The following is a 19,354-nucleotide window of genomic DNA, read 5'->3' as shown; positions in this document are numbered from 1 at the left end:
GACACAGAGAGAAAGAGACAAAGAGTAACAAAAAAAGAGAGACAGAGAGAGTAAAAGAGACAGAGAGTAAGAGAAAAAGGAAGGAAGAGAAAGAGAGAGAGAAATACAAGTGAAGCATTTGTGAGAGGCACCTGGCTTTGGCGACATCAAGTGGATATATATCATATATATTGTTAATTAACATTTTGTTGTGAGATCCTGAGTTGCTCGACGTGAATGAGGTTTTTTATTTAAAAAAAAAATTAAGTAGCTTGGACGTTCACTGTAGAAGTAACAATACATGCAAATACAATTACCGTAAGTAGAATAATACATTTTCTTATTTAAATTATTAATTCATTTCCTGCATTAAATTATTTTTGGTAATATACTGATTAAAGGGATAACCACAAACCTGTCTTTTTTCATTTTCTAATTTTATACTTCCTTTTTTTCTTAACTTCTTTATACAACATAATCATTCTCAATATAATGCGTCAAAGCAAGTGAGCCGTTTGAGAGCCGGCTCTCTTTAATGAGTTGATCCGAAAAAGCCGGTTCTCTAAAAAAGAGACGGACTTCCTTTCACTACATCAAACCGCTCGCTTCGTTTGCAACGAAAAAAAAACGATACCGAAATAGAAGCTACCGCGGCGGACTCGTTTGACTTGATTGATTTGCCGTTTCGTGATAGTCGCTGTGTACCGGATCGTACCCATAATTGAGAAATTTGCGTTTTTCTGTACAGATTTTCTCGTACGTCGTACACGTCTTAAAATGCATCATAAACGTGCTATGTACGGCAAAACCGTACAGGTTGACAGGTGTGTATTTTATAGATCAGGGGTCTTAAACCTTTTTCAAGCTCAGAGCTACTTTTTGTTACTATTTAGTACAAAGGGCACCCAGATACCTAGTTATTACTAAGTTGTTACTGTGTTATTGGCAAGTTAATTTTTGTAAGTTGGGTTAAATAGACTCAATAACTAAATCAGAATCATTTTACTACAAAATCCTGATGAGCAAACCCTTGTAAGCTATTTTCAGAAAAGCAAATAATGTGTTCCTGAAGACCCCCGTTATAGATCGAGACAGAAACAGAGAGACAGAGAGATAACTTTGGGTTTAATCATTTTATTTATAATGTTCATTCTCATTTGGTGACATCATGGTGTCAAATAAATGCATAGCTTAAAACATTAATTTAGTGGATGGTCTTTGGCCATCCTTATATTTAGAATACGATATGTCTTGTCCCAGACTTGGTTTTTCTCTGAAAGAGTGTGTATTTGGGGGTCATAGAAAGACAGGCCCTGTATTCATTTCTGGTAGTTCAGTGTTTTATTTTCCATGGTGCAAAACCCACAAACCATTTTTGATTTTAAATTGTCTAATATATATTGCATTTAAGGTTTTGACTTGTTTTCTTTTGGGACCAAACTCAAAAGAACGCTCCCCCACCCCACGAAAAAGAGGAAATTGAAAAAGTATCATTCCTCAATTATGTAATTTTTTATTTAAACTTACAAATCAATAATTAAATTTGTCGGATGGTAACAACTGGGTAACCTGAGGTTGACGTTTCAAAGTCAACTGATCGATGGGGAGAGTCGGTTTTATCGACTCACAGTTTATTGGCCTCAGTTTACCAGACTTAGTCGGTGATTTGAATAAGAGTGTGTCCATTTGTGATCGCTGACGATCCTTTAAAGAAACACCTCTGGCCAGATCTACGGTGTCCATCCTCAAAGCTCTTGCCATCATTTTCTCATCCTTGATCGGAGACAACCTTTCGGACTGATCTCTTTTTACAGGACTCCAAGATGTTCTCATAGTCCTGGTCTGGTTACTACGTGACAAAGGAGCAAGTTTTGACTGTCCATCTGACATTTTGATGCTGGATTTTGTGCACTTGTCGATCTCGTACTCGGGGGTGATCCAGTGGCGAGGTAACGTGGAATGATCAAGCTTGGGAATAGCTTTAATTTCCTTAGGTTTTTGCGAGGATGTGGTGATAAGTTTTGAGATGGTTTTCATTTCGCCTGCAGAGGACCCAGAAGACAAAGCGGTGCTTGAGCAAACCTTTGGCGGTAAAAAAGCTTTTTGTTTTTTCTTGGTGGAAGTGATTTGTCTGGGACCGGGACATAGGTCTTGTCCAATCATCACAGAAACTGGTTCAATTGGACTTATTTTCCCTTCAGGGGAAATGCTGGTTGATGGAGTAGGAACGTTTTTCTGGTTTTCTTCGGGTTGTGCGGGCTCGAGCTCTTCACCAAGACTAGCTTCTTCGTTGATCTGAGTGAAGAAAGTGTGACAGTAATCAAATATGAGAACTTCTCACAGTGGAACATCAAGCATTAGGTTACATTAGGACAACGGTCACAAAAAGGCACGTGGAACAGTAATCTTATTCCCCTGTCTTAATATAAAGGTTTATTGACGAAAAAGAGACAAGACGGAGAAAGAAAATTTGAAACTGCTAAGCAATATGACTGACCAGCTATTTTATGTTTTGGCACTTGGCACATACGCGCTTCCACTCATCACAGACAATCAATTTCAACAAACTAGCCGATTGGAACTGTTACATTTTGTTTGCAATGTAATCATGAAATAAGACACGTTGGTGGGATTGAGGAGGTCTTCGAAATATTCTGCCACTGCTTTACAACGTCTCGGGTCAAGGTCAGCACTACCCATTTCCACGATTCAGTGTTGATAGCACACCAGTTCTAAAATGCCGGCTGGTGGACCAGAATTTACTCGGAGCCGTTCGTAAGTCGCCTTCCATGGCCGCGCTAAACTCCTACCATCCTTGAGATTTTACCTCGACAACTACCAAAACCGGATAACTGCCAGTTGCTTCTCGAGTACCACAGGCTAGGAAAGCCCGATAGGACTCCTTCAGCTCGACGGCATCCCTTACTGCTGGTGATCACCAGCGGGTATGTGGATTGCCACCATGGCAGGCATTGAATACTTTATGGCGACAGCTCTGATTGGCTGCCCTTACAATGGAGGCACGGGACATGGTCCAGTCTGATCCAATGACCCCGCCATAATCGGGGCATGGGCGAAGTTCTGCCGGAGGTGGGAATTGAAAACTCTTTTGGACAAGAGATTCAGCTAGACATTACCAGCAGACCCTCCGGTTGGATCGACATCTTCCTCCACCATCAGAGCAAACTCCCCACCAGGTAATGATCAGATGACAGCTCCTCCCTTCTCTTCACCGTGTACAAAACACGCGGCCGGAAGTCGGACGAAACGACTGCAATGTCGATTATCAGACTGCGGCCTAGGGTGTCCTGGTGCCAGGTACACCATTGTTACGATGGATAAAAAATTCTGATTAATATGTAGTATTTCTTATCAGGTCATATTTTAAAAAAAGTATATTTGAAAACAGTGGAATGCTTTTTAGGAGCTTCTCTGTGGAAAACTGATAAGTAAATCATTTAACGTTGGCTAGTTTTGTTTTGTTTTTTGCTTGCTTACAATCTCATCTCATTAGCTACACCGCTTATCCTCAGTAGGGTCGCGGGGGTGCTGGAGCCCATCCCAGCAATCATCGGGCAGTGGGCAGGGGACACCCTGAACCGGTTGCCAGCCAGTCGCAGGGCACACAGGGACAGACAACTCGCTCGCTCATTCACACCTAGGGACAATTTGGACCAGCCAATCCAAAGTAATTATGTTTTTGACTATTGGACACCTGCAAAAGAGAATGCTGAGGATGCAACCCAACCTCAGCCAGACCCTAACTCCAACAGACTGCAGGCAAATTGAGTTTGAGACCCCTGCTTAAGAAAATCTTTGACTAATGAGATTCTGCTGCATAACAAAATAATATCTTTCAAAGAAAAAATTAGAAGGTACAGCTTGGGACACAGGCTCAGATGGAAGCGCTCGATGTACAACAGGAAAACATCCCTCTGCCCAGACGTCTGGGTTGATTGGTATAGGTTCAGAGTCTTCCGTTGCGGACAATTCCATTGCATCTTCCCATATATCTCGACACATGAGTTTCTGTTCCACGGACTTTATGAGGTAATCCTTGGCACAGTATGCAGTAAAAGATGGTAGCTAGAAAAAAAACAACAATTAATTTGTATAATATGTGACCTCACTGCTAAAATTTTTGAACCTCAAAAGGGACAAATGGTATAAAAAAGGATGAAGGATGAATGCTAACCTGTCTTTGAATGTGGACATTGTAACATCCTTCCATTACACGGGTCATCAGATCAGCCATTATTTCCCCAACGACATCTTCTGCCTCTTCTTGAACTAACATATCCAGCCATTGGCTCTGAGTTAGACATCCTGGGATAATGTCTTCCTCTTCAGGCTCATGAGAAGGCGGAGGGGACACTCGAGCAGGCGCTTTCCCCTTGTCAGCTTGGGTTTTAGATGTAGAGCGGGACATCTTAGAAATGTCTGGTTACTTTACTTGAGCTACATTGGAGGAGAAAATATCAGAAACACTGGTCATTATTAATGTAGGGATGTGTATGAAATTAAAATATTTTATCCTGAATATGTGTAATCAATGTAGCTGAAGTGTTTGCATTGGATGAAGACAAACTACGTAAGCCCGAGTGGTACCGCTTTGTTCTTTAAAGCCTACTTTAATATTGTTTGAGTGACAAAGATGAATTTCAACCAGCTAGAGGACATGAAAGCTTGTGTTAATCTCCCACAGTGACAACAAGAGACAGACTGAAAGTTGGACCCTGAGCGGCTTAAAAGAGTGAATAGCTGGAGTTGGTCAGAACTAGTGTAAGTGGTTATGTTTAGGCTTGCTGTAGAAGCTACTAAAAAGGACTAAAAATATCTCAAAAGCAAAGCAAAGTTTGTCAAGGGTTGGGACCCTGCATCATGAAACTTAGCAATGTTCGCCTCCATGTTCATCTCTGGGAGACAAGTGAAACTGAAGGACGAAGCAAAATTGATTTTCACAGAAAAATAACAATAGTGACTAGTAACCAGCATTATCCTGCAGCAAAATGGGAGGGGGAGTGCTAAAATCAGCACAGAGACAAGATACTTTGGCAAATATATAATTACACTATTCTTTACCTACAAGTCTTTGAAAAACAAGTGGTAGACATATGTAATGACCCTAAATCATGCGCGATAAAAGGGTTCACAGTCATTCGGTTTATTCGGCTCGAACTGCAGATTAAGATACGATCGCAGTTTTTTTTGCTGGATATGCGATCATCCAGACATCAAGCGCTCGGTGCTACGACCACTCGGGAGTGTTTATTAGCCACGGACTGCTATGTCAACAAGACCCAGCGGCCTAAAAATCAGCAAAGCAGAGTGGCAAGACAGCGGCGTGACCGCCGGACGAGGAAGCGAGGTTGTCGGGCCGGGCTAACAGCTAGGCTAAAGGCTAAACCCTGCAAAACGCCTCTCCCATCCATTTTCCTCTCCAACGTTCGCTCTCTGGACAATAAACTGGACCATTTAACAACTAGAAGTGGCATCGAACTGCGAGATGATGATCTGCTGCGCTAACTCTGACGAAGACAGGGTTAATCTTATCTATCCCGGCTGACGTTCAAAGAAACTGTGCGGGTCAGATGTATCGACATTTCGTTCTGTATACACGTGTACACGAATGACAATAAAGTAAATCTGAATCTGAATCTGATTCAATAAACAAATAAGTCAGGGCGTCTGGACACGACTGCATACATCTTCAGCACGAGGTGATAGAGCTGAAGGTACGGCAAGCGCAGAAGCCCATAAAGTGCCAAATGAAAAAGAAAGTCGCACATGCCCAAGGCTTAACAAACGAATTCGGTACCAGAATTTTAACAGTAATGCAACAAAAACACAGATTTTGTGAGAATTCAAAAAAACTAAAAACAATCAAATTTCAAAGCTGTTACACATAGTAAACGTGTTTTTTTTCTTATGAATTGAATGGATGGTGTTTTGTTTAAATGCATTAGGTATATTTGTACTGGTAGGGGTCACTATATTATATAAGCTGTACACAGGGTTGGGTAGGGTTACTTTATCTGGATTACTTTCAATTACTTTTGGATTACTCCAATACCAAATATGCCAATAAAAGACAAAAGAAACTAAATATAAATAAAATTATGACTCACAACACGTGGTAAGCTTTCTCTTCAGGCTTTGATCTCTTTGATCTCCGGCAAAACTAACATAAAATGCGACAGAAACAAAATGAAAATAAATCCAAACAGCTTGCCAACATCATTTTTGCCGTTCCATGTATTCCGTTACTCCCCAAGCCTGCACACAATTTAGTAATTTTATTCATATTTACACTATCTTAGCTGGCCTTGGGGGTAAGATAGCGCCCGCCCCGAGACTGGGAGGTTGTGGTTCAAGCCTCGGCCGAGTCATACCTAAGACTTAAACATTGGTACCCGTTGCCTCCCTGCTTGGCGTTCAGCATTAGGGGTTGGGATTGGGGGGTTTGGTCACCTAATGACTCCCAACACCTCAGTTGGGTTGAGCAGGGGGCTGGGAATCCCCTCCTCTGTATCAATCTCCCAAAAAGAGTCAGAAATGACTCTAGCCACCTCCCACCAGGGGATATGGCTGCGGTATATATAATAATAATTATTATTATATATATATATATATATATATATATATATATATATATATATATATATATATATATATATATATATATATATATATATATATATATATATATATATATATATATATATATATATATATATTCATATTTAGTTTCTTTTGTCTTTTATTAGCATATTTGGTATTGGAGTAATCCAAAAGTAATTGAAAGTAATCCAGTTAAAGTAACCCTACACAACTCTAACTGTACATGTGTATTTACATATGAAAGAGCCAGACTGTATTATGAATCATAAAGGAACCATTACTACCCTCTTGTGTCCATTTCAAAAACTGCAATAACAGGAACGAATAAGCAGGCACTGATATTTGTACGGTTTCATTTGTTATAAAGCCATGATAGTTGCATTTCTTTTTTTTTAATCCACGTTTATTTACGGAAGAATTACAACTGCGAGCCTTTGCATTGTTTTGATAATACAATAAAATTTACATATGTGAAGTTAACTCAACCAAACGTACGGGGTGCAAAAAAAGTGCGGCTCGTGTTTGTTTCATTTAAAGATGCTTATTTATTTAGGTCAATGTAAATGCAGTATTTTAGGTCTACCGGAACTAGAGAATTGCTTTCACTTTCTTCATCCATTAAATAAATCCGATTCCACGACAGCAATATCGTCACCGAGTCTGTTCGTTACGTTGTTTATATCGTTTCCATGCTTGAGATGAAATATAGAATACACAAACCTGCAACCATTCAGCTAATGTTTGTCTCCAAGTTTGTTTTTATCCACATATGAGCGTTTCTTCGTTTTCCCATACTTCCGGGTATAGAAAACTGTTGCCTGGCAACTGAACACTGTTTCTGACGTCAGATTTGTTTCTATGGCTGCAGTCGACGCCGGGGATATTTTAACCAGATTAACGCTTGCTGTATTTTATTTATATATTTCTGATCTCAAATTGTAATTGTTGAATAGCTTCAGAGATTACAGAGGGCATCCACACTACAACGATGTTGGTGTTATTTTGCCTTAATCGTTTAACTGTGGAGCGGCTTGACTTGCTAACAGCTGCATAGTTAGCTGCTAACAGCTATATAGTTAGCCTAGCTGCTAATGTAATGGAGTCGATCTATTTTATTTAAACTTTTCTTATTTAGAAAGAAAGGACACGTTTAGGTTGGTATATTTTACCCCAAACAAGTGACACCTAACCAAGCCTTTCAATGTATCACAAAGAGAAAAGCATCCAGATTAAGAACAGCGCGTCTGCGTTGTACAACAACCTGAGCGTGCTTCGGATCGCCCCGCGGCGCCTTACATACTTCACGGTGGTCCACGCTAATGTTGTCAACATGGTCAGTGCTTCGTGGGACGGACTCAACTACTCCCACCGTCAGCTGCAGTCTAAGGAGCCCAACGTGGCAACAAGTCCATCTCTCATCATGCAGGTCAGGCATTTCCCACCAAGTCAAGTCATGTTTATTTGTATAACCCTTAATCACTAAGAGTCTCATAGGGCTGCACTGTGTGGGATTATTGCAAACCACAGACTATTATGACACCATCCCCTGATCTAAAACCTGAGGGCAAATAATACACAGATATTGTCAACATAAAATATAGGTTATTCATATGCTATAGAATAGAAGTGTGATTTAAGTTTAAATTTAAACATTTCCACTGAGGTTGCAGATCAAATTTTAGGGGAAAGAGCATTCCACAGCACCAGGGCCCGAATGGAGAACACTCTCGAACCTGCGCATCTCTTTTTGGCTCTTGGGATCATTAGTTGACCACCATTTTCAGAGCGAAGGCTCCGGACTGGAACATAGGGGGAAATTAAATCTGAAAAAAATTATCTAAAAGTTTTCAAAATTCAGCCATGATTCCACCAAAAAGACGTATTTATCCAAGTGGGTTAGGATCATTTGAAAATTCAATAATTGAAAGGTGTAAAAGGATAGTGGGATGTTTAGAGGCGTTCTAAGGGATGGGCAGGTCACCTGTACGATGCGGCTGGGGTAAACCAGCGAAAGCTCTCGAGCCCTGCTGTTGAACAGAAGAGTTTGTTGTGTCACCCTGACCCGAGTGACATGTCCGCTTTCTGGTGTCCTGTTTCATCTGGAGGGATGAAAGCATGACCAACTTGGTTGCCGAGGTGCTTAACTTGTTTGGGTGTTTGGGCATTTGGGTTGAAAACAGTCAATTTTTTTGCTTTTTTGCTGCTTTTTCCTTTTTTTCTTTTCTTTGTTTTTGTGTATGTGTTTGTCTTGCTGTCGGTCACCCCTCTCTAGCGATATGACCAGTGTAGATAGATAGATGGAATAGAAAGGTTTTGATACTCTTTGGAAAAAAGAGCATTGTATTTGAACTCAAATTACATTGTGTTTGTGTTTTTTGTCCCAATAGGCTGCATTCTGTGTTTTGCCTTCTCGCGATATGCTGGTCGTCACTTCACAGAAAGGCATCCAGGTGAGATATTACAGAGTGCGCTTTGGAACGAATAAAAAGATTTGTAGTGACATCATTTTTTCCCCCTTTTAAGATGTATGAATCAGATGGCTCCATCATGGTATACTGGCATGCATTAGACATTCCTGAAATACCAACAGGTAGCTTTAAAACAATACAATTCATCTTTATTATTTGGCGTACTCCAATAAAAAATGTTTTTAGTAATTTTACTCGTTTGCCTGTATTGTGTGTCATTGATGTGTACTTTTTCCATAGCCCAAGCCGTGTTTGCTCGGGGGATTGCGGCTGTGTGGGAGAATTACATTTGTGTGGGTAGGTAACTAGCTAATGATTACATTGTAACATATGTTGGTTCAGCTGACTTTCTATACTCAACTTCTTCAGAAAATCTATGCAATGTAATCAATGATGCATACAGTTTTTTCCTGTCATTCCAGGTCTGTCTTCTTGTGGAATCTTGGTTTTCGATGTTCCCAACAAAGGCAGTAACATCACCTTGTCTGAAGTATTGGAGGAGCACAAGGAGCCCATAACTGACCTGGCCCAGGAGTGCTCAGGAAGCCAGGTACTTCTCTGTTTTGCTACATTTCTACTTTCTTCCGTTCTTTCTTTCTTAGTTCTTGCTTGCTTACTCTTATTTTTTATTTTCACACCAATTTTTCCCCTCCTTATTTCTTTATATGTTTCTTGCTTTTCTTCTTTCTTTCTTAACTCCCTCGCTCTCTCACTCTCTACCTTTTCATGCTTTCTTTCTTATTTTTGTTCTTGCTTTTTTTCTTGCATTCTTTTCGATTCATTTTTTGCTTGTTTTTTCTTTCTGTCTTTCTTTCTTCAATTTCTTGTTTCTATCACTCTCCCTTTCAGACTTCATTTATTGCTTTATTTATCTCCCTTTCTTGTTTCCTTTCTTTTACTTACATAAATTCCTTCTTTCCTTCTCTTTCTCTCGCTCTCAGCCCCTTGATTTGTTCCTCTCTTTTTCTCTCCATCTATTTTTCTCCTTTCCTCTCCCATTATCCATCTTTAACCCATCCTTGTTTCTTTCCCTTTTTTCTCACTTTCTTACTATCCTTATTTTAGTTTCCTATTCTATCTGTTTCTCCTAACTTCCTTCCTTTAATCTTTCCTTTCATTCTTGCTTTATTCATCCTCCATTCTTGCTTTCCCTATTTTTTTTTCTTGCTTTTCTTTTTTGTTTTCTCATTTTACATTTCTCTAAACTTTCCTCCTTCAACGCTTCATTTTTTTCTTGCTTTCTTTCTTGCATTATTTCCTTATTTAACTCCTTCCCAACTTCTTTCCTTATTTCCATATTTTCTTTCATCCTTCCGGATGATATGATCCCACAAAAGAATAATTTAGTGGCATTGAAAGTTAGAAGTTACTTCAAATGATGTCCTGGAAAATAGGACTAGAAATTACAATTTAACTAGACAATCTGAGTTTATTCTAGTATTTATTGGGTATAAAGTTTTTTAAAGAGTTTTTTTTAAATTAAAGTATGGGCAATATTTTGTATTCCGTCTTTCTTTAGGAGTGCATCGCCGACCTGGTCAGTGCAGATGACGGCGGCACCTTATGTGTGTGGAAGTCTGGGGAAGAGTTTCAGCTCCTCAACAAGATTGGTGGATTTGAGTAAGAACGGCTTTGATTCAATGGGAATTGCTTTTTCCTTTTTCATCACTGTCAAACAAGACAGATTGCAAGCATACATTCGTAGCTTCCCAGTATTCTCATCCTCCCGTCGCTCTTGCGTCATCACCTGATCTTCATCTTTCCTTTGCCTTCCCTTTCTTATCGTTCATTCCTGTAATGCGATTGCCGCTTTTTGTTTCCTGACTGCAATGATCCTCAATCTCGTTGTTAGCGTCAGCTGCTCATCCGTTAAGCTGTGGAAAGGTACAGCGGTGGCTGCTTACGGAACGGGCCAGATCCGCCTGTACGAGGCCGTGACGGGAATTCTGCACGCTGAGGTCAACGCCCACGCCCGTTGGATCTATTCGCTGGACATTGCTCCTTTTTCTGGGCTGGTGAGTTGATGAAAGAAATATTGATTATTTTAACGTGCCAGCTCGTGTGATTTGAATTTTATTTTTGTGCCCAAGCTCCTGTCTGCTGCAGAAGACTCCTTTGTTAGGGTCTGGCACATGACTGTAACTCCAGAAAGCAACAGTGTGGAGGTAAGTTCATCAAGTGCAGATTAAATCATATGATCATTGGCCACAATAGAAAAAGTTATGTGAAAAAAAATAGTTTCAAAATTCTTTCTCTTTTCAGAAGGATGAAATATGCAATTATTAACCCAAAAAATATATTAAAGATATTCTTTTTGCATGAAAGCAACATTATATTTGATATAGAAGGTTTATAAAAACTACTCGATAAATAATATAAATGCTAAACTAATGAAGATGATATGATTCTGAACAAAAACAATCTGAGATGTTAGTGATTGTGCAAGTATTAAAATAGACCCTTGAAGTCAGTGTATATATACATATATACATATATATATATATATATATATATATATATATATATATATATGTATATATATATATATATATATATATATATATATATATATATATACTCACAATAAAATGATATGTGAGCTAAGGCAAATGCCTGCCCGGTATATATTAAACCATCTGAATTCATTTAAATAAAACTATTGATTCAAATAATAAGCAAAACCACCATCTTTTATCTCATAAACATGTACTTTGTTATATAAAATATAAAATCGACAAAATCACAATAAAATGAGATGTGAGCCAAGGCAAATGCCTGTGACCCATTAAAAACAGGTCCGCGACCTCCTTTTTTTAAGGGTGGAATGAGTCCCAGCTCTGCCCTGCAATTGGCTGGCAACCAATTCAGGGTGTCCCCTGCCCACTGCCCGGAGATGGCTGGGATGGGCTCCAGCCCCCCCGCGACCCTAATGAGGATAAGCGGTACGGCTGATGAGATGAGATGAGATGAGTCCCAGCTCGTTTTCTGTCGTCATCAAGTGCATAAACGTGAGCAATCAGCGCTTACATTTATCACTACATTTTGGTCCCTACTTTCTTAGCTTTTCTTATTCCGACAAATTTCTCACTTTTTGGAAAAATTAAGTTTTGAAGTAAAAAAGAAAGACCTACATGAATTGTGTAAATCCAACTGTTGCGTTAAAAGCGAGGATCAAAGCCAGTGGAAGATACAGCCATAGATAAATAAAAACAAATCTGCATTCCCTGCCAATTAAGGTGGAGAATGGTCAACTGCAGCCCATAGGTCATGATAAAGAAATCCAGGCTAACTGATTAAGTGCAGCTAAAAATAGTCTGGGAAGCGCATTTTGCTAGTCGAACCTTGGTAAAGAACAAACCTCTCTCTTTGAGGATGGAGCAGATAAATGTGAATTGGACCTAAATATACACACCATATTACTCTTGTCAAAAATGTCAATGATACCACCTTTGCAAGTTTTTTTGTCACTTTTTATAATCTCAAAACAGATCAAATGTAAACATTCATCAAAGCTCTGATGGCCATTTCAACAGCACTCCTAATTGCCATGGAAATAAAACACATGGCTAAAAAATCCATCCATCCATCCATCCATTGTCTTCCGCTTATCCGAGGTCGGGTCGCGGGGGCAGCAGCGTTAAAAGGGAAGCCCAGACGTCCCTATCCCCAGCCACCTCCTCCAGCTCATCCGACGGGACCCCGAGGCGTTCCCAAGCCAGCCGAGAGACATAGTCTCTCCAACGTGTCCTGGGCCGCCCCCGGGGCCTCCTGCCGGTGGGACATGCCCGGAACACCTCCCGAGGGAGGCGTCCAGGAGGCATCCTTATTAGATGCCCGAGCCATCTCAACTGGCTCCTCTCAACGCGGAGGAGCAGTGGCTCTACACCGAGTCCCTCCCGGATGACTGAGCTTCTCACCCTATCTCTAAGGGATGAACCCAGCCACCCTGCGGAGGAAACTCATTTCAGCCACTTGTATCCGGGATCGAGTTCTTTCGGTCATGACCCAAAGTTCATGACCATAGGTGAGGGTAGGAACGTAGATCGACTGGTAGATCGAGAGCTTTGCCTTTCGGCTCAGCTCCCTCTTCACCACGACAGGGTCCGAATGACGGCAGACGCTGCACCGACCCGTCTGTCGATCTCCCGTTCCATCCTACCCTCACTCGTGAACAAGACCCCAAGATACTTGAACTCCTCCACTTGGGGCAAGACCTCCGACCCGGAGGGAGCATACCACCCTTTTCCGACTGAGAACCATGGCCTCGGACTTAGAGGTGCTGATCCCCATCCCGGCCGCTTCACACTCGGCTGCGAATCGCTCCAGCGAGAGCTGAAGATCACGGCCTGAGGAAGCCAACAGCACCACGTCATCTGCAAAAAGCAGTGACGCAATGCTGAGGCCCCCAAACCGGACTCCATCCCCGCCAAGGCTGCGCCTAGAAATTCTGTCCATAAAAGTTATGAACAGAATCGGTGACAAAGGGCAGCCCTGGCGGAGCCCAACCCTCACCGGGAACGAATCCGACTTAGTGCCGGCAATGCGGACCAGACTCTGGCACCGGGCATACAGGGACCGCACAGCCCGGATAAGACTGTGCGGTACCCCATACTCCCGAAGCACCCCCCACAGGGCCTCCCGAGGAACACGGTCGAATGCCTTCTCCAAGTCCACAAAACACATGTAGACCGGACAGGCAAACTCCCATGCACCCTCAAAGACCCTGAAGAATGTATAGAGCTGGTCCAGTGTTCCACGGCCAGGACGAAAACCACACTGTTCCTCCTGAATCCGAGATTCGACTTCCTGGCGGACCCTCCTCTCCAGTACCCCTGAATAGACCTTACCAGGGAGGCTGAGAAGTGTGATTCCCCTGTAGTTGGAACACACTCTCCGGTCCCCCTTCTTAAAGACGGGAACCACCACCCCAGTCTGCCAGTCCAGAGGCACTGTCCCCGATGTCCACGCGATGTTGCAGAGGCGCGTCAACCATGACACGCCCACATCATCCAGAGCCTTAATGAAGTCCGGGCGGATCTCATCGACCCCCGGGGCTCTGCCACCGAGGAGTTTTTTGACAACCTCGGTGACTTCAACCCCAGTGATACGAGAGCCCAACCCAGAGTCCTCAGGCTCTGCTTCCCCAGAGGAAGACGTGCCGGTGGGATTGAGGAGGTCTTCGAAGTACTCCGCCCACCGATTCACAACGTCCCGGGTCGAGGTCAGCAGCGCCCCATCGGCACTATACACAGTGTCGATGGCACACCGCTTCCCCCCCCTAAGACTTCGGATGGTGGACCAGAATTTCCTCGAAGCCGTTCGGAAGTCGGCTTCCATGGCCTCGCCAAACTCTTCCCATGCCCGAGTTTTTGCCTCGGCAACCGCCAAAGCCGCTTTCCGCTTGGCCAGCCGATACCTGCCAGCTGCTTCCAGAGTCCCACAGGCCAGGAAGGCCCGATAAGACTCCTTCTTCAGCTTAACGGCATCCCTCACCGCCGGTGACCACCAACGGGTCTGAGGGTTGCCGCCACGGCAGGCACCGACTACCTTACGGCCACAGCTCCGATCAGCCGCCTCGACAATGGAGGCGCGGAACATGGTCCACTCGGACTCAATGTCCCCCGCCTCCCTCGGGACATGGGCGAAGTTCTGCCGGAGGTGTGAATTGAAACTTCTTCTGACAGGAGATTCTGCCAGCCGTTCCCAACAGACCCTCACAACACGCTTGGGTCTGCCGGGTCGGGCCGGCATCTTCCCCCACCATCGAAGCCAACTCACCACCAGGTGGTGATCAGTTGACAGCTCCGCCCCTCTCTTCACCCGAGTGTCCAGAACATGCGGCCGCAGGTCCGACGAAACGATGACAAAGTCGATCATCGAACTACGGCCTAGGGTGTCCTGGTGCCAAGTGCACATATGGACACCCTTATGTCTGAACATGGTGTTCATTATGGACAGACCGTGACGAGCACAGAAGTCCAATAACGAAACACCACTCGGGTTCAGGTCAGGGGGGCCGTTCTTCCCAATCACGCCCCTCCAGGTCTCACTGTCATTGCCCACGTGAGCGTTGAAGTCTCCCAGCAGTACGAGGGAGTCCCCAGGGGGCGCGCTCTCAAGCACACCCTCTAAGGACCCCAAGAAGGGTGGGTACTCCGAACTGCTATTTGGTGCATAAGCACAAACAACAGTCAGGACCCATCCCCCCACCCGAAGGCGGAGGGAGGCTACCCTCTCGTCTACCGGGGTGAACCCCAACGTACAGGCGCCGAGCCGTGGAGCAATTAATATGCCCACACCGGCTCTGCGCCTCTCACCACGGGCAACTCCAGAGTGGAAGAGAGTCCAACCCCTCTCGAGAGGACTGGTACCAGAGCCCAAGCCGTGCGTAGAGGTGAGTCCGACTATATCTAGTCGGAATTTCTCAACCTCACGCACCAACTCGGGCTCCTTCCCTGCCAGAGAGGTAACGTTCCATGTCCCAAAAGCCAGTTTCTGTAGCCGGGGATCGTCGCGCCAAGGACCCCTCCCTTGGCTGCTACCCAGCTCTCTGCGCACCCGACCCCTTTGGCCCCTCCTACAGGTGGTGAGCCCATGGGAAGAGGGTCCCACGTCGTCCCTTCGGGCTGTGCCCGGCCGGCCCCCGTGGGTAAGGCTCGCCAGCGGACCCCACCTCCAGGCCTGGCTCCAGAAGGGGGCCCCGGTAACCCGTGTCCGGGCGAGGGAAATCGAGGACCAAAGTTTTGTCTCATCATTAGGGGTCTTCTGATCTGCGTTTTGTCTGGCCACTCACCTAGGACCTGTTTGCCATGGGTGACCCTACCAGGGGCTTAAAGCCCCCGACAACATAGCTCCTAGGATCATTGGGACACACAAACTCCTCCACCACGATAAGGTAGCAGATCAAGGAGGAGTGGCTAAAAAATGACCGTTGCAATTATACAGTCAACAGTTTTCTGAAATGACGATACAGTATAACCTAGATGTTAAATATTAATGCAGCATGGGTAAAATAAAAGAAAGCCCAAGGAAATGCTGTAAAACACATTAATTTTTTACACGCAAGACGGTAATAGTGCCAGATTAATCCCTGGTCAGTTGTTAGGCTGGTCAGGAGCATGCTAGCTGTAGAGAATAAATCACCACAGTAACTGAGCCGAGCTAAATTTAGCCTGCTTTCATGCAAGCTACTTGAGGCTAAATTCAGCCAAGATAATTCATCAATATTTTGTTGGGTTGTACAGACTACTGGAATATAGGTCCTCCACACCCTTCTCGACTTTTTATCCACCGACCCATTTTCATGCTACCTTATTTCTCCAACTTTCTCCAAGGTTGCCCATCTGCACAACGAGTGCGTGACTGACACGCAGATCTGTGGCGCCAAGTTCTGCGATGGCGACGGTTTTGCCTTTGCTGTTACAGGATACGACCTCAATGAAATCATACGCTACGTAGGACTTCACCTTGACCAAGGATGAGTATCCGGATATCAAATGGATGTCATACAATATTTCCGCCGCCTGATCCACATTGGGAACAATCGGAAGGTCAGATATTTTGGGTAGGTTTGTGTTGTATGCATCGTTTTTATGATGAATCACACTTAAGGTCCTGAATTTGTCTGAATAGGTTATTTAGCTTAATGAAGATGACTTAGATGTACTAATACAGGGTGTTCCAAAAGTCTTAGGAACATTTTGAAATTGAATATCTTGGACACTATTAAGGATATACAAACCCATCTAGTAAATTTAGAAAGCTTGAATGTTCAAAGATGATCAACGTGAGCACCATTGGTCACACGACACACATCAAGCCGATAGTTCACTTCTCACCAAATGCATCCCAGTATTCTATTGTCAATAGTTGAAACAGCTTCTGTTATTTGTGCCTTTAGCTCTCGGAATAGGCGGCACTTAGACCATCCTTTCACAAATCCCCACAAAACGAAATCACATGATGTGAGATATAGATTTCCAGGACATGAGTTTGTGATCCTTCTGCCCAGACTGTCTAATCTGTCTGTCTGGCAGTGTTGTGTTCAGAAACTGTCTAACCATGAGGCTCCAGTGTGGTGGTTCCCAATGCTGCTGGGAAAATGAAGTCGCCAGACTCTTTCTCACTCAATTTATCCATTAACCTGTTTTCCAGCATTGACTGTCGCTCTTTTAAAGAAAAATGGAAGCTTTCTTTTACCCAGCATAAAAACACGGTCACCTTTGGGTAATCTGAGTGATAATTCCGAAGTTCATATGGGTTCTTCATACCCCTTATGCAAGTGTTTGCCATTTATGTGGAAATAATCTCATCACTGAAAACAAGACGGTTTTTAAATTCATCATCCTCCATCTTCTGTTGCATTGCAATGCAAAAGTCACAAGGGGCTGGTCTAGCAGTGTCCTTCAACTGTTGGACTCACTAACATGCAAGGCGTAATGTGCGGTCGTCTTCTCAAGACACACCAAACAGTTGTTTTAAGACACTTAAGTTCCTTACTGGCTCTTCTGATCAATTGACAAGGGTTGGAAAGCAAATCACATCTTCTGAAGTTGAGGGGCGTCTCGTATTAGCTGGACATAAACCATGTCATCCATGCCATCCTACTATTGGCTTCCTCTCTGGTGGCTTTTTTTTCGAATTTTTTGAGAAATGCACGTTGAACAAAAATCTTTGATTCAGTTTTTGCAAACTCAAACACCCAAAACGCCTTTTCTGGTTGAGTGAACGCCATTAATGGGTCTGAAAATACATTTGAAAACTCAATAGCTTTACAAAAAACTTTGAAATGGCACCATTTTTTATCTTACTACTGTTCATAGTTAACGAGTTATGGGGACTTCAAATGTGCCCAAGACTTTTGAAACACCCTGGATAGTCCGAAGTTATTTTTAATGGCATGATAAAATATTTTACTATGAAACACCGCTGGAGGGCAGCATACATTTCGTTAGTAGAGTGAAAGTAACCATCTTAAAGTTTATGGACAAGCATTAATATGTTGTCTCACTTTCATACCTGTCAACTTGTACGTTTTTGCCGTACAAAGTATGTTTATTATGCATTTTAAGATGTGTACGACTTACAAGAAAATCTGTACTGAAAAACGCAAATTTGTCAATTATGGGTACCATCCGGTATACACCGACTATCACAAAACGGCAAATCAATCAAGTCAAACGAGTTCGGCACTATCTTGGTATCGTTTTGTTTTTTTCCGTTGCAAACGAAGCGAGCGGTTTGATGCCACTGTGCGCATGCGTCTGCACCCTCGAATTTCATGTGGTAGTTGTGTAGTGAAAGGAAGTCCATCTCTTTTTAGAGAACCGGCTTTTTCGGCTCAACTCATAAAAGAGAGCCGGCTCTCAAACGGCTTACTTGTTTTGATGCATTATATTACGAATTATTATGTTGTATAAAGAAGTTAAGAAAAAAAAGGAAGTATAAAAAGAGTAAATGAAAAAACACATGTTTGTGGTTATCCCTTTAATCAGTATATTACCAACAATAATTTAATGCAGAAAATGAATTAATCATTTGAATAAGAAAATGTATTTTTCTACTTAAGTTTATTTGCATGTATTTTTTTCCTACTACAGTGAACGTCCAAGCTATTTAATTTTTGAACTTTTTTTTACAATAAACCTCATTCATGTCGAGCAACTCAGTATCTCACAACAAAATATTAATTACCAATATATATGATGTAAGTAAACACATGTACAATATAACATGTTAAACTACATAAATAAACACGTTAAAAAAAAATATGGTGTAAGATTATTTTGTAAGGGAAAATACAACATTTTGTATGGGCATGGAGCCGTGGAGGTTGACAGGTATGCACTTTTGAAAAACAAATGAACCCGACTAAATGATAACTCTTGTTTTTTTTCCGGTAGTAATTATGTATTTGGTTATCAAAGTGTCCAAAAAGTTGTTGTACGAGACCCCACAAGTCCAAACTTGGCATTTTGATACATGCTGTGTAGAATAAAAGTTATGAAACGATATTCACTTTTTTGTCCATTTATTCATCTATTTATCTATCTATATATTTCTGTCTTTATTTATTTATTTTTCGCAAAATAAATGTATTGTGGGCAGCACGGCTGCTGAGTACTTAGCACATCTACGGCACAGTTCTGAGGTCATTGGATCGAATCCTCCTGTGCGGAGTTTGCATGTTCACCCCGTGCTTGCGTGCGTTTCCTCCGGGCACTCCGGTTTCCTCCCACATCCAAAAACTTGCATGTCAGGTTAATTGGCCCGTCAAAATTGTCCCT

General features: G+C 42.6%; 2 protein-coding genes across 5 annotated transcripts; one reads left to right on the top strand and one right to left on the bottom strand.

Moving 5' to 3' along the window:
* Positions 1–1,097: 1,097 nt before the first annotated feature.
* On the bottom strand, positions 1,098–8,027 carry c20h2orf81 (chromosome 20 C2orf81 homolog). Of its 3 annotated transcripts, none has more exons than XM_088336380.1 (4): positions 7,862–8,027; positions 4,175–4,437; positions 3,859–4,065; positions 1,098–2,274 (listed from the first exon to the last, which is right to left on the bottom strand). In XM_088336380.1, the coding sequence occupies exons 2-4, from the start codon at positions 4,406–4,408 to the stop codon at positions 1,510–1,512; spliced, it is 1,206 nt and encodes a 401-aa protein (XP_088192506.1). In that variant the 5' UTR covers positions 4,409–4,437; positions 7,862–8,027; the 3' UTR covers positions 1,098–1,509. The 3 variants fall into 3 exon arrangements, with proteins under 3 accessions (XP_088192506.1, XP_088192505.1, XP_088192507.1); XM_088336379.1 differs by lacking the exon at positions 7,862–8,027 and adding an exon at positions 7,321–7,448; XM_088336381.1 differs by lacking the exon at positions 7,862–8,027 and adding an exon at positions 6,108–6,126.
* Positions 7,419–19,081, top strand: wdr54 (WD repeat domain 54). 2 transcript variants are annotated; one of them, XM_088336384.1, is made up of 10 exons: positions 7,420–7,754; positions 7,815–8,026; positions 8,988–9,050; positions 9,124–9,190; positions 9,309–9,365; positions 9,491–9,618; positions 10,588–10,688; positions 10,921–11,083; positions 11,159–11,233; positions 16,403–19,081. In XM_088336384.1, exons 2-10 carry the CDS (start codon positions 7,931–7,933, stop codon positions 16,547–16,549), a joined length of 897 nt encoding a protein of 298 aa, XP_088192510.1. In that variant the 5' UTR covers positions 7,420–7,754; positions 7,815–7,930; the 3' UTR covers positions 16,550–19,081. The 2 variants fall into 2 exon arrangements, with proteins under 2 accessions (XP_088192509.1, XP_088192510.1); XM_088336383.1 differs by having other exon boundaries at positions 7,419–8,026.
* The last annotated feature ends 273 nt before the right edge of the window (positions 19,082–19,354 follow it).

This window comes from Urocampus carinirostris, chromosome 5 (genome assembly GCF_059441175.1).
Source record: "Urocampus carinirostris isolate Australia breed hairy pipefish chromosome 5, RoL_Ucar_1.0, whole genome shotgun sequence".
NCBI lineage: Eukaryota > Metazoa > Chordata > Actinopteri > Syngnathiformes > Syngnathidae > Urocampus > Urocampus carinirostris.
Note: the sequence above shows the minus strand (reverse complement) of the source record. Positions and strands in the feature narration are given on the sequence as shown.

Bases quoted from the DNA above. Each gene is read 5' to 3' on its own strand.
- c20h2orf81 (XM_088336380.1), bottom strand. From the start codon at position 4,408: ATGTCCCGCTCTACATCTAAAACCCAAGCTGACAAGGGGAAAGCGCCT. The intron at 4,066-4,174 runs GTTAGCATTCAT...TTTTTTTTCTAG, and splicing joins ATGTCCACATTCAAAGACAG to CTACCATCTTTTACTGCATA. The intron at 2,275-3,858 runs GTACCTTCTAAT...TTCTTCACTCAG, and splicing joins CTGAGCCTGTGTCCCAAGCT to ATCAACGAAGAAGCTAGTCT.
- wdr54 (XM_088336383.1), top strand. From the start codon at position 7,802: ATGTATCACAAAGAGAAAAGCATCCAGATTAAGAACAGCGCGTCTGCG. The intron at 9,191-9,308 runs GTAGCTTTAAAA...CTTTTTCCATAG, and splicing joins CATTCCTGAAATACCAACAG to CCCAAGCCGTGTTTGCTCGG. The intron at 9,366-9,490 runs GTAGGTAACTAG...CTGTCATTCCAG, and splicing joins GGAGAATTACATTTGTGTGG to GTCTGTCTTCTTGTGGAATC.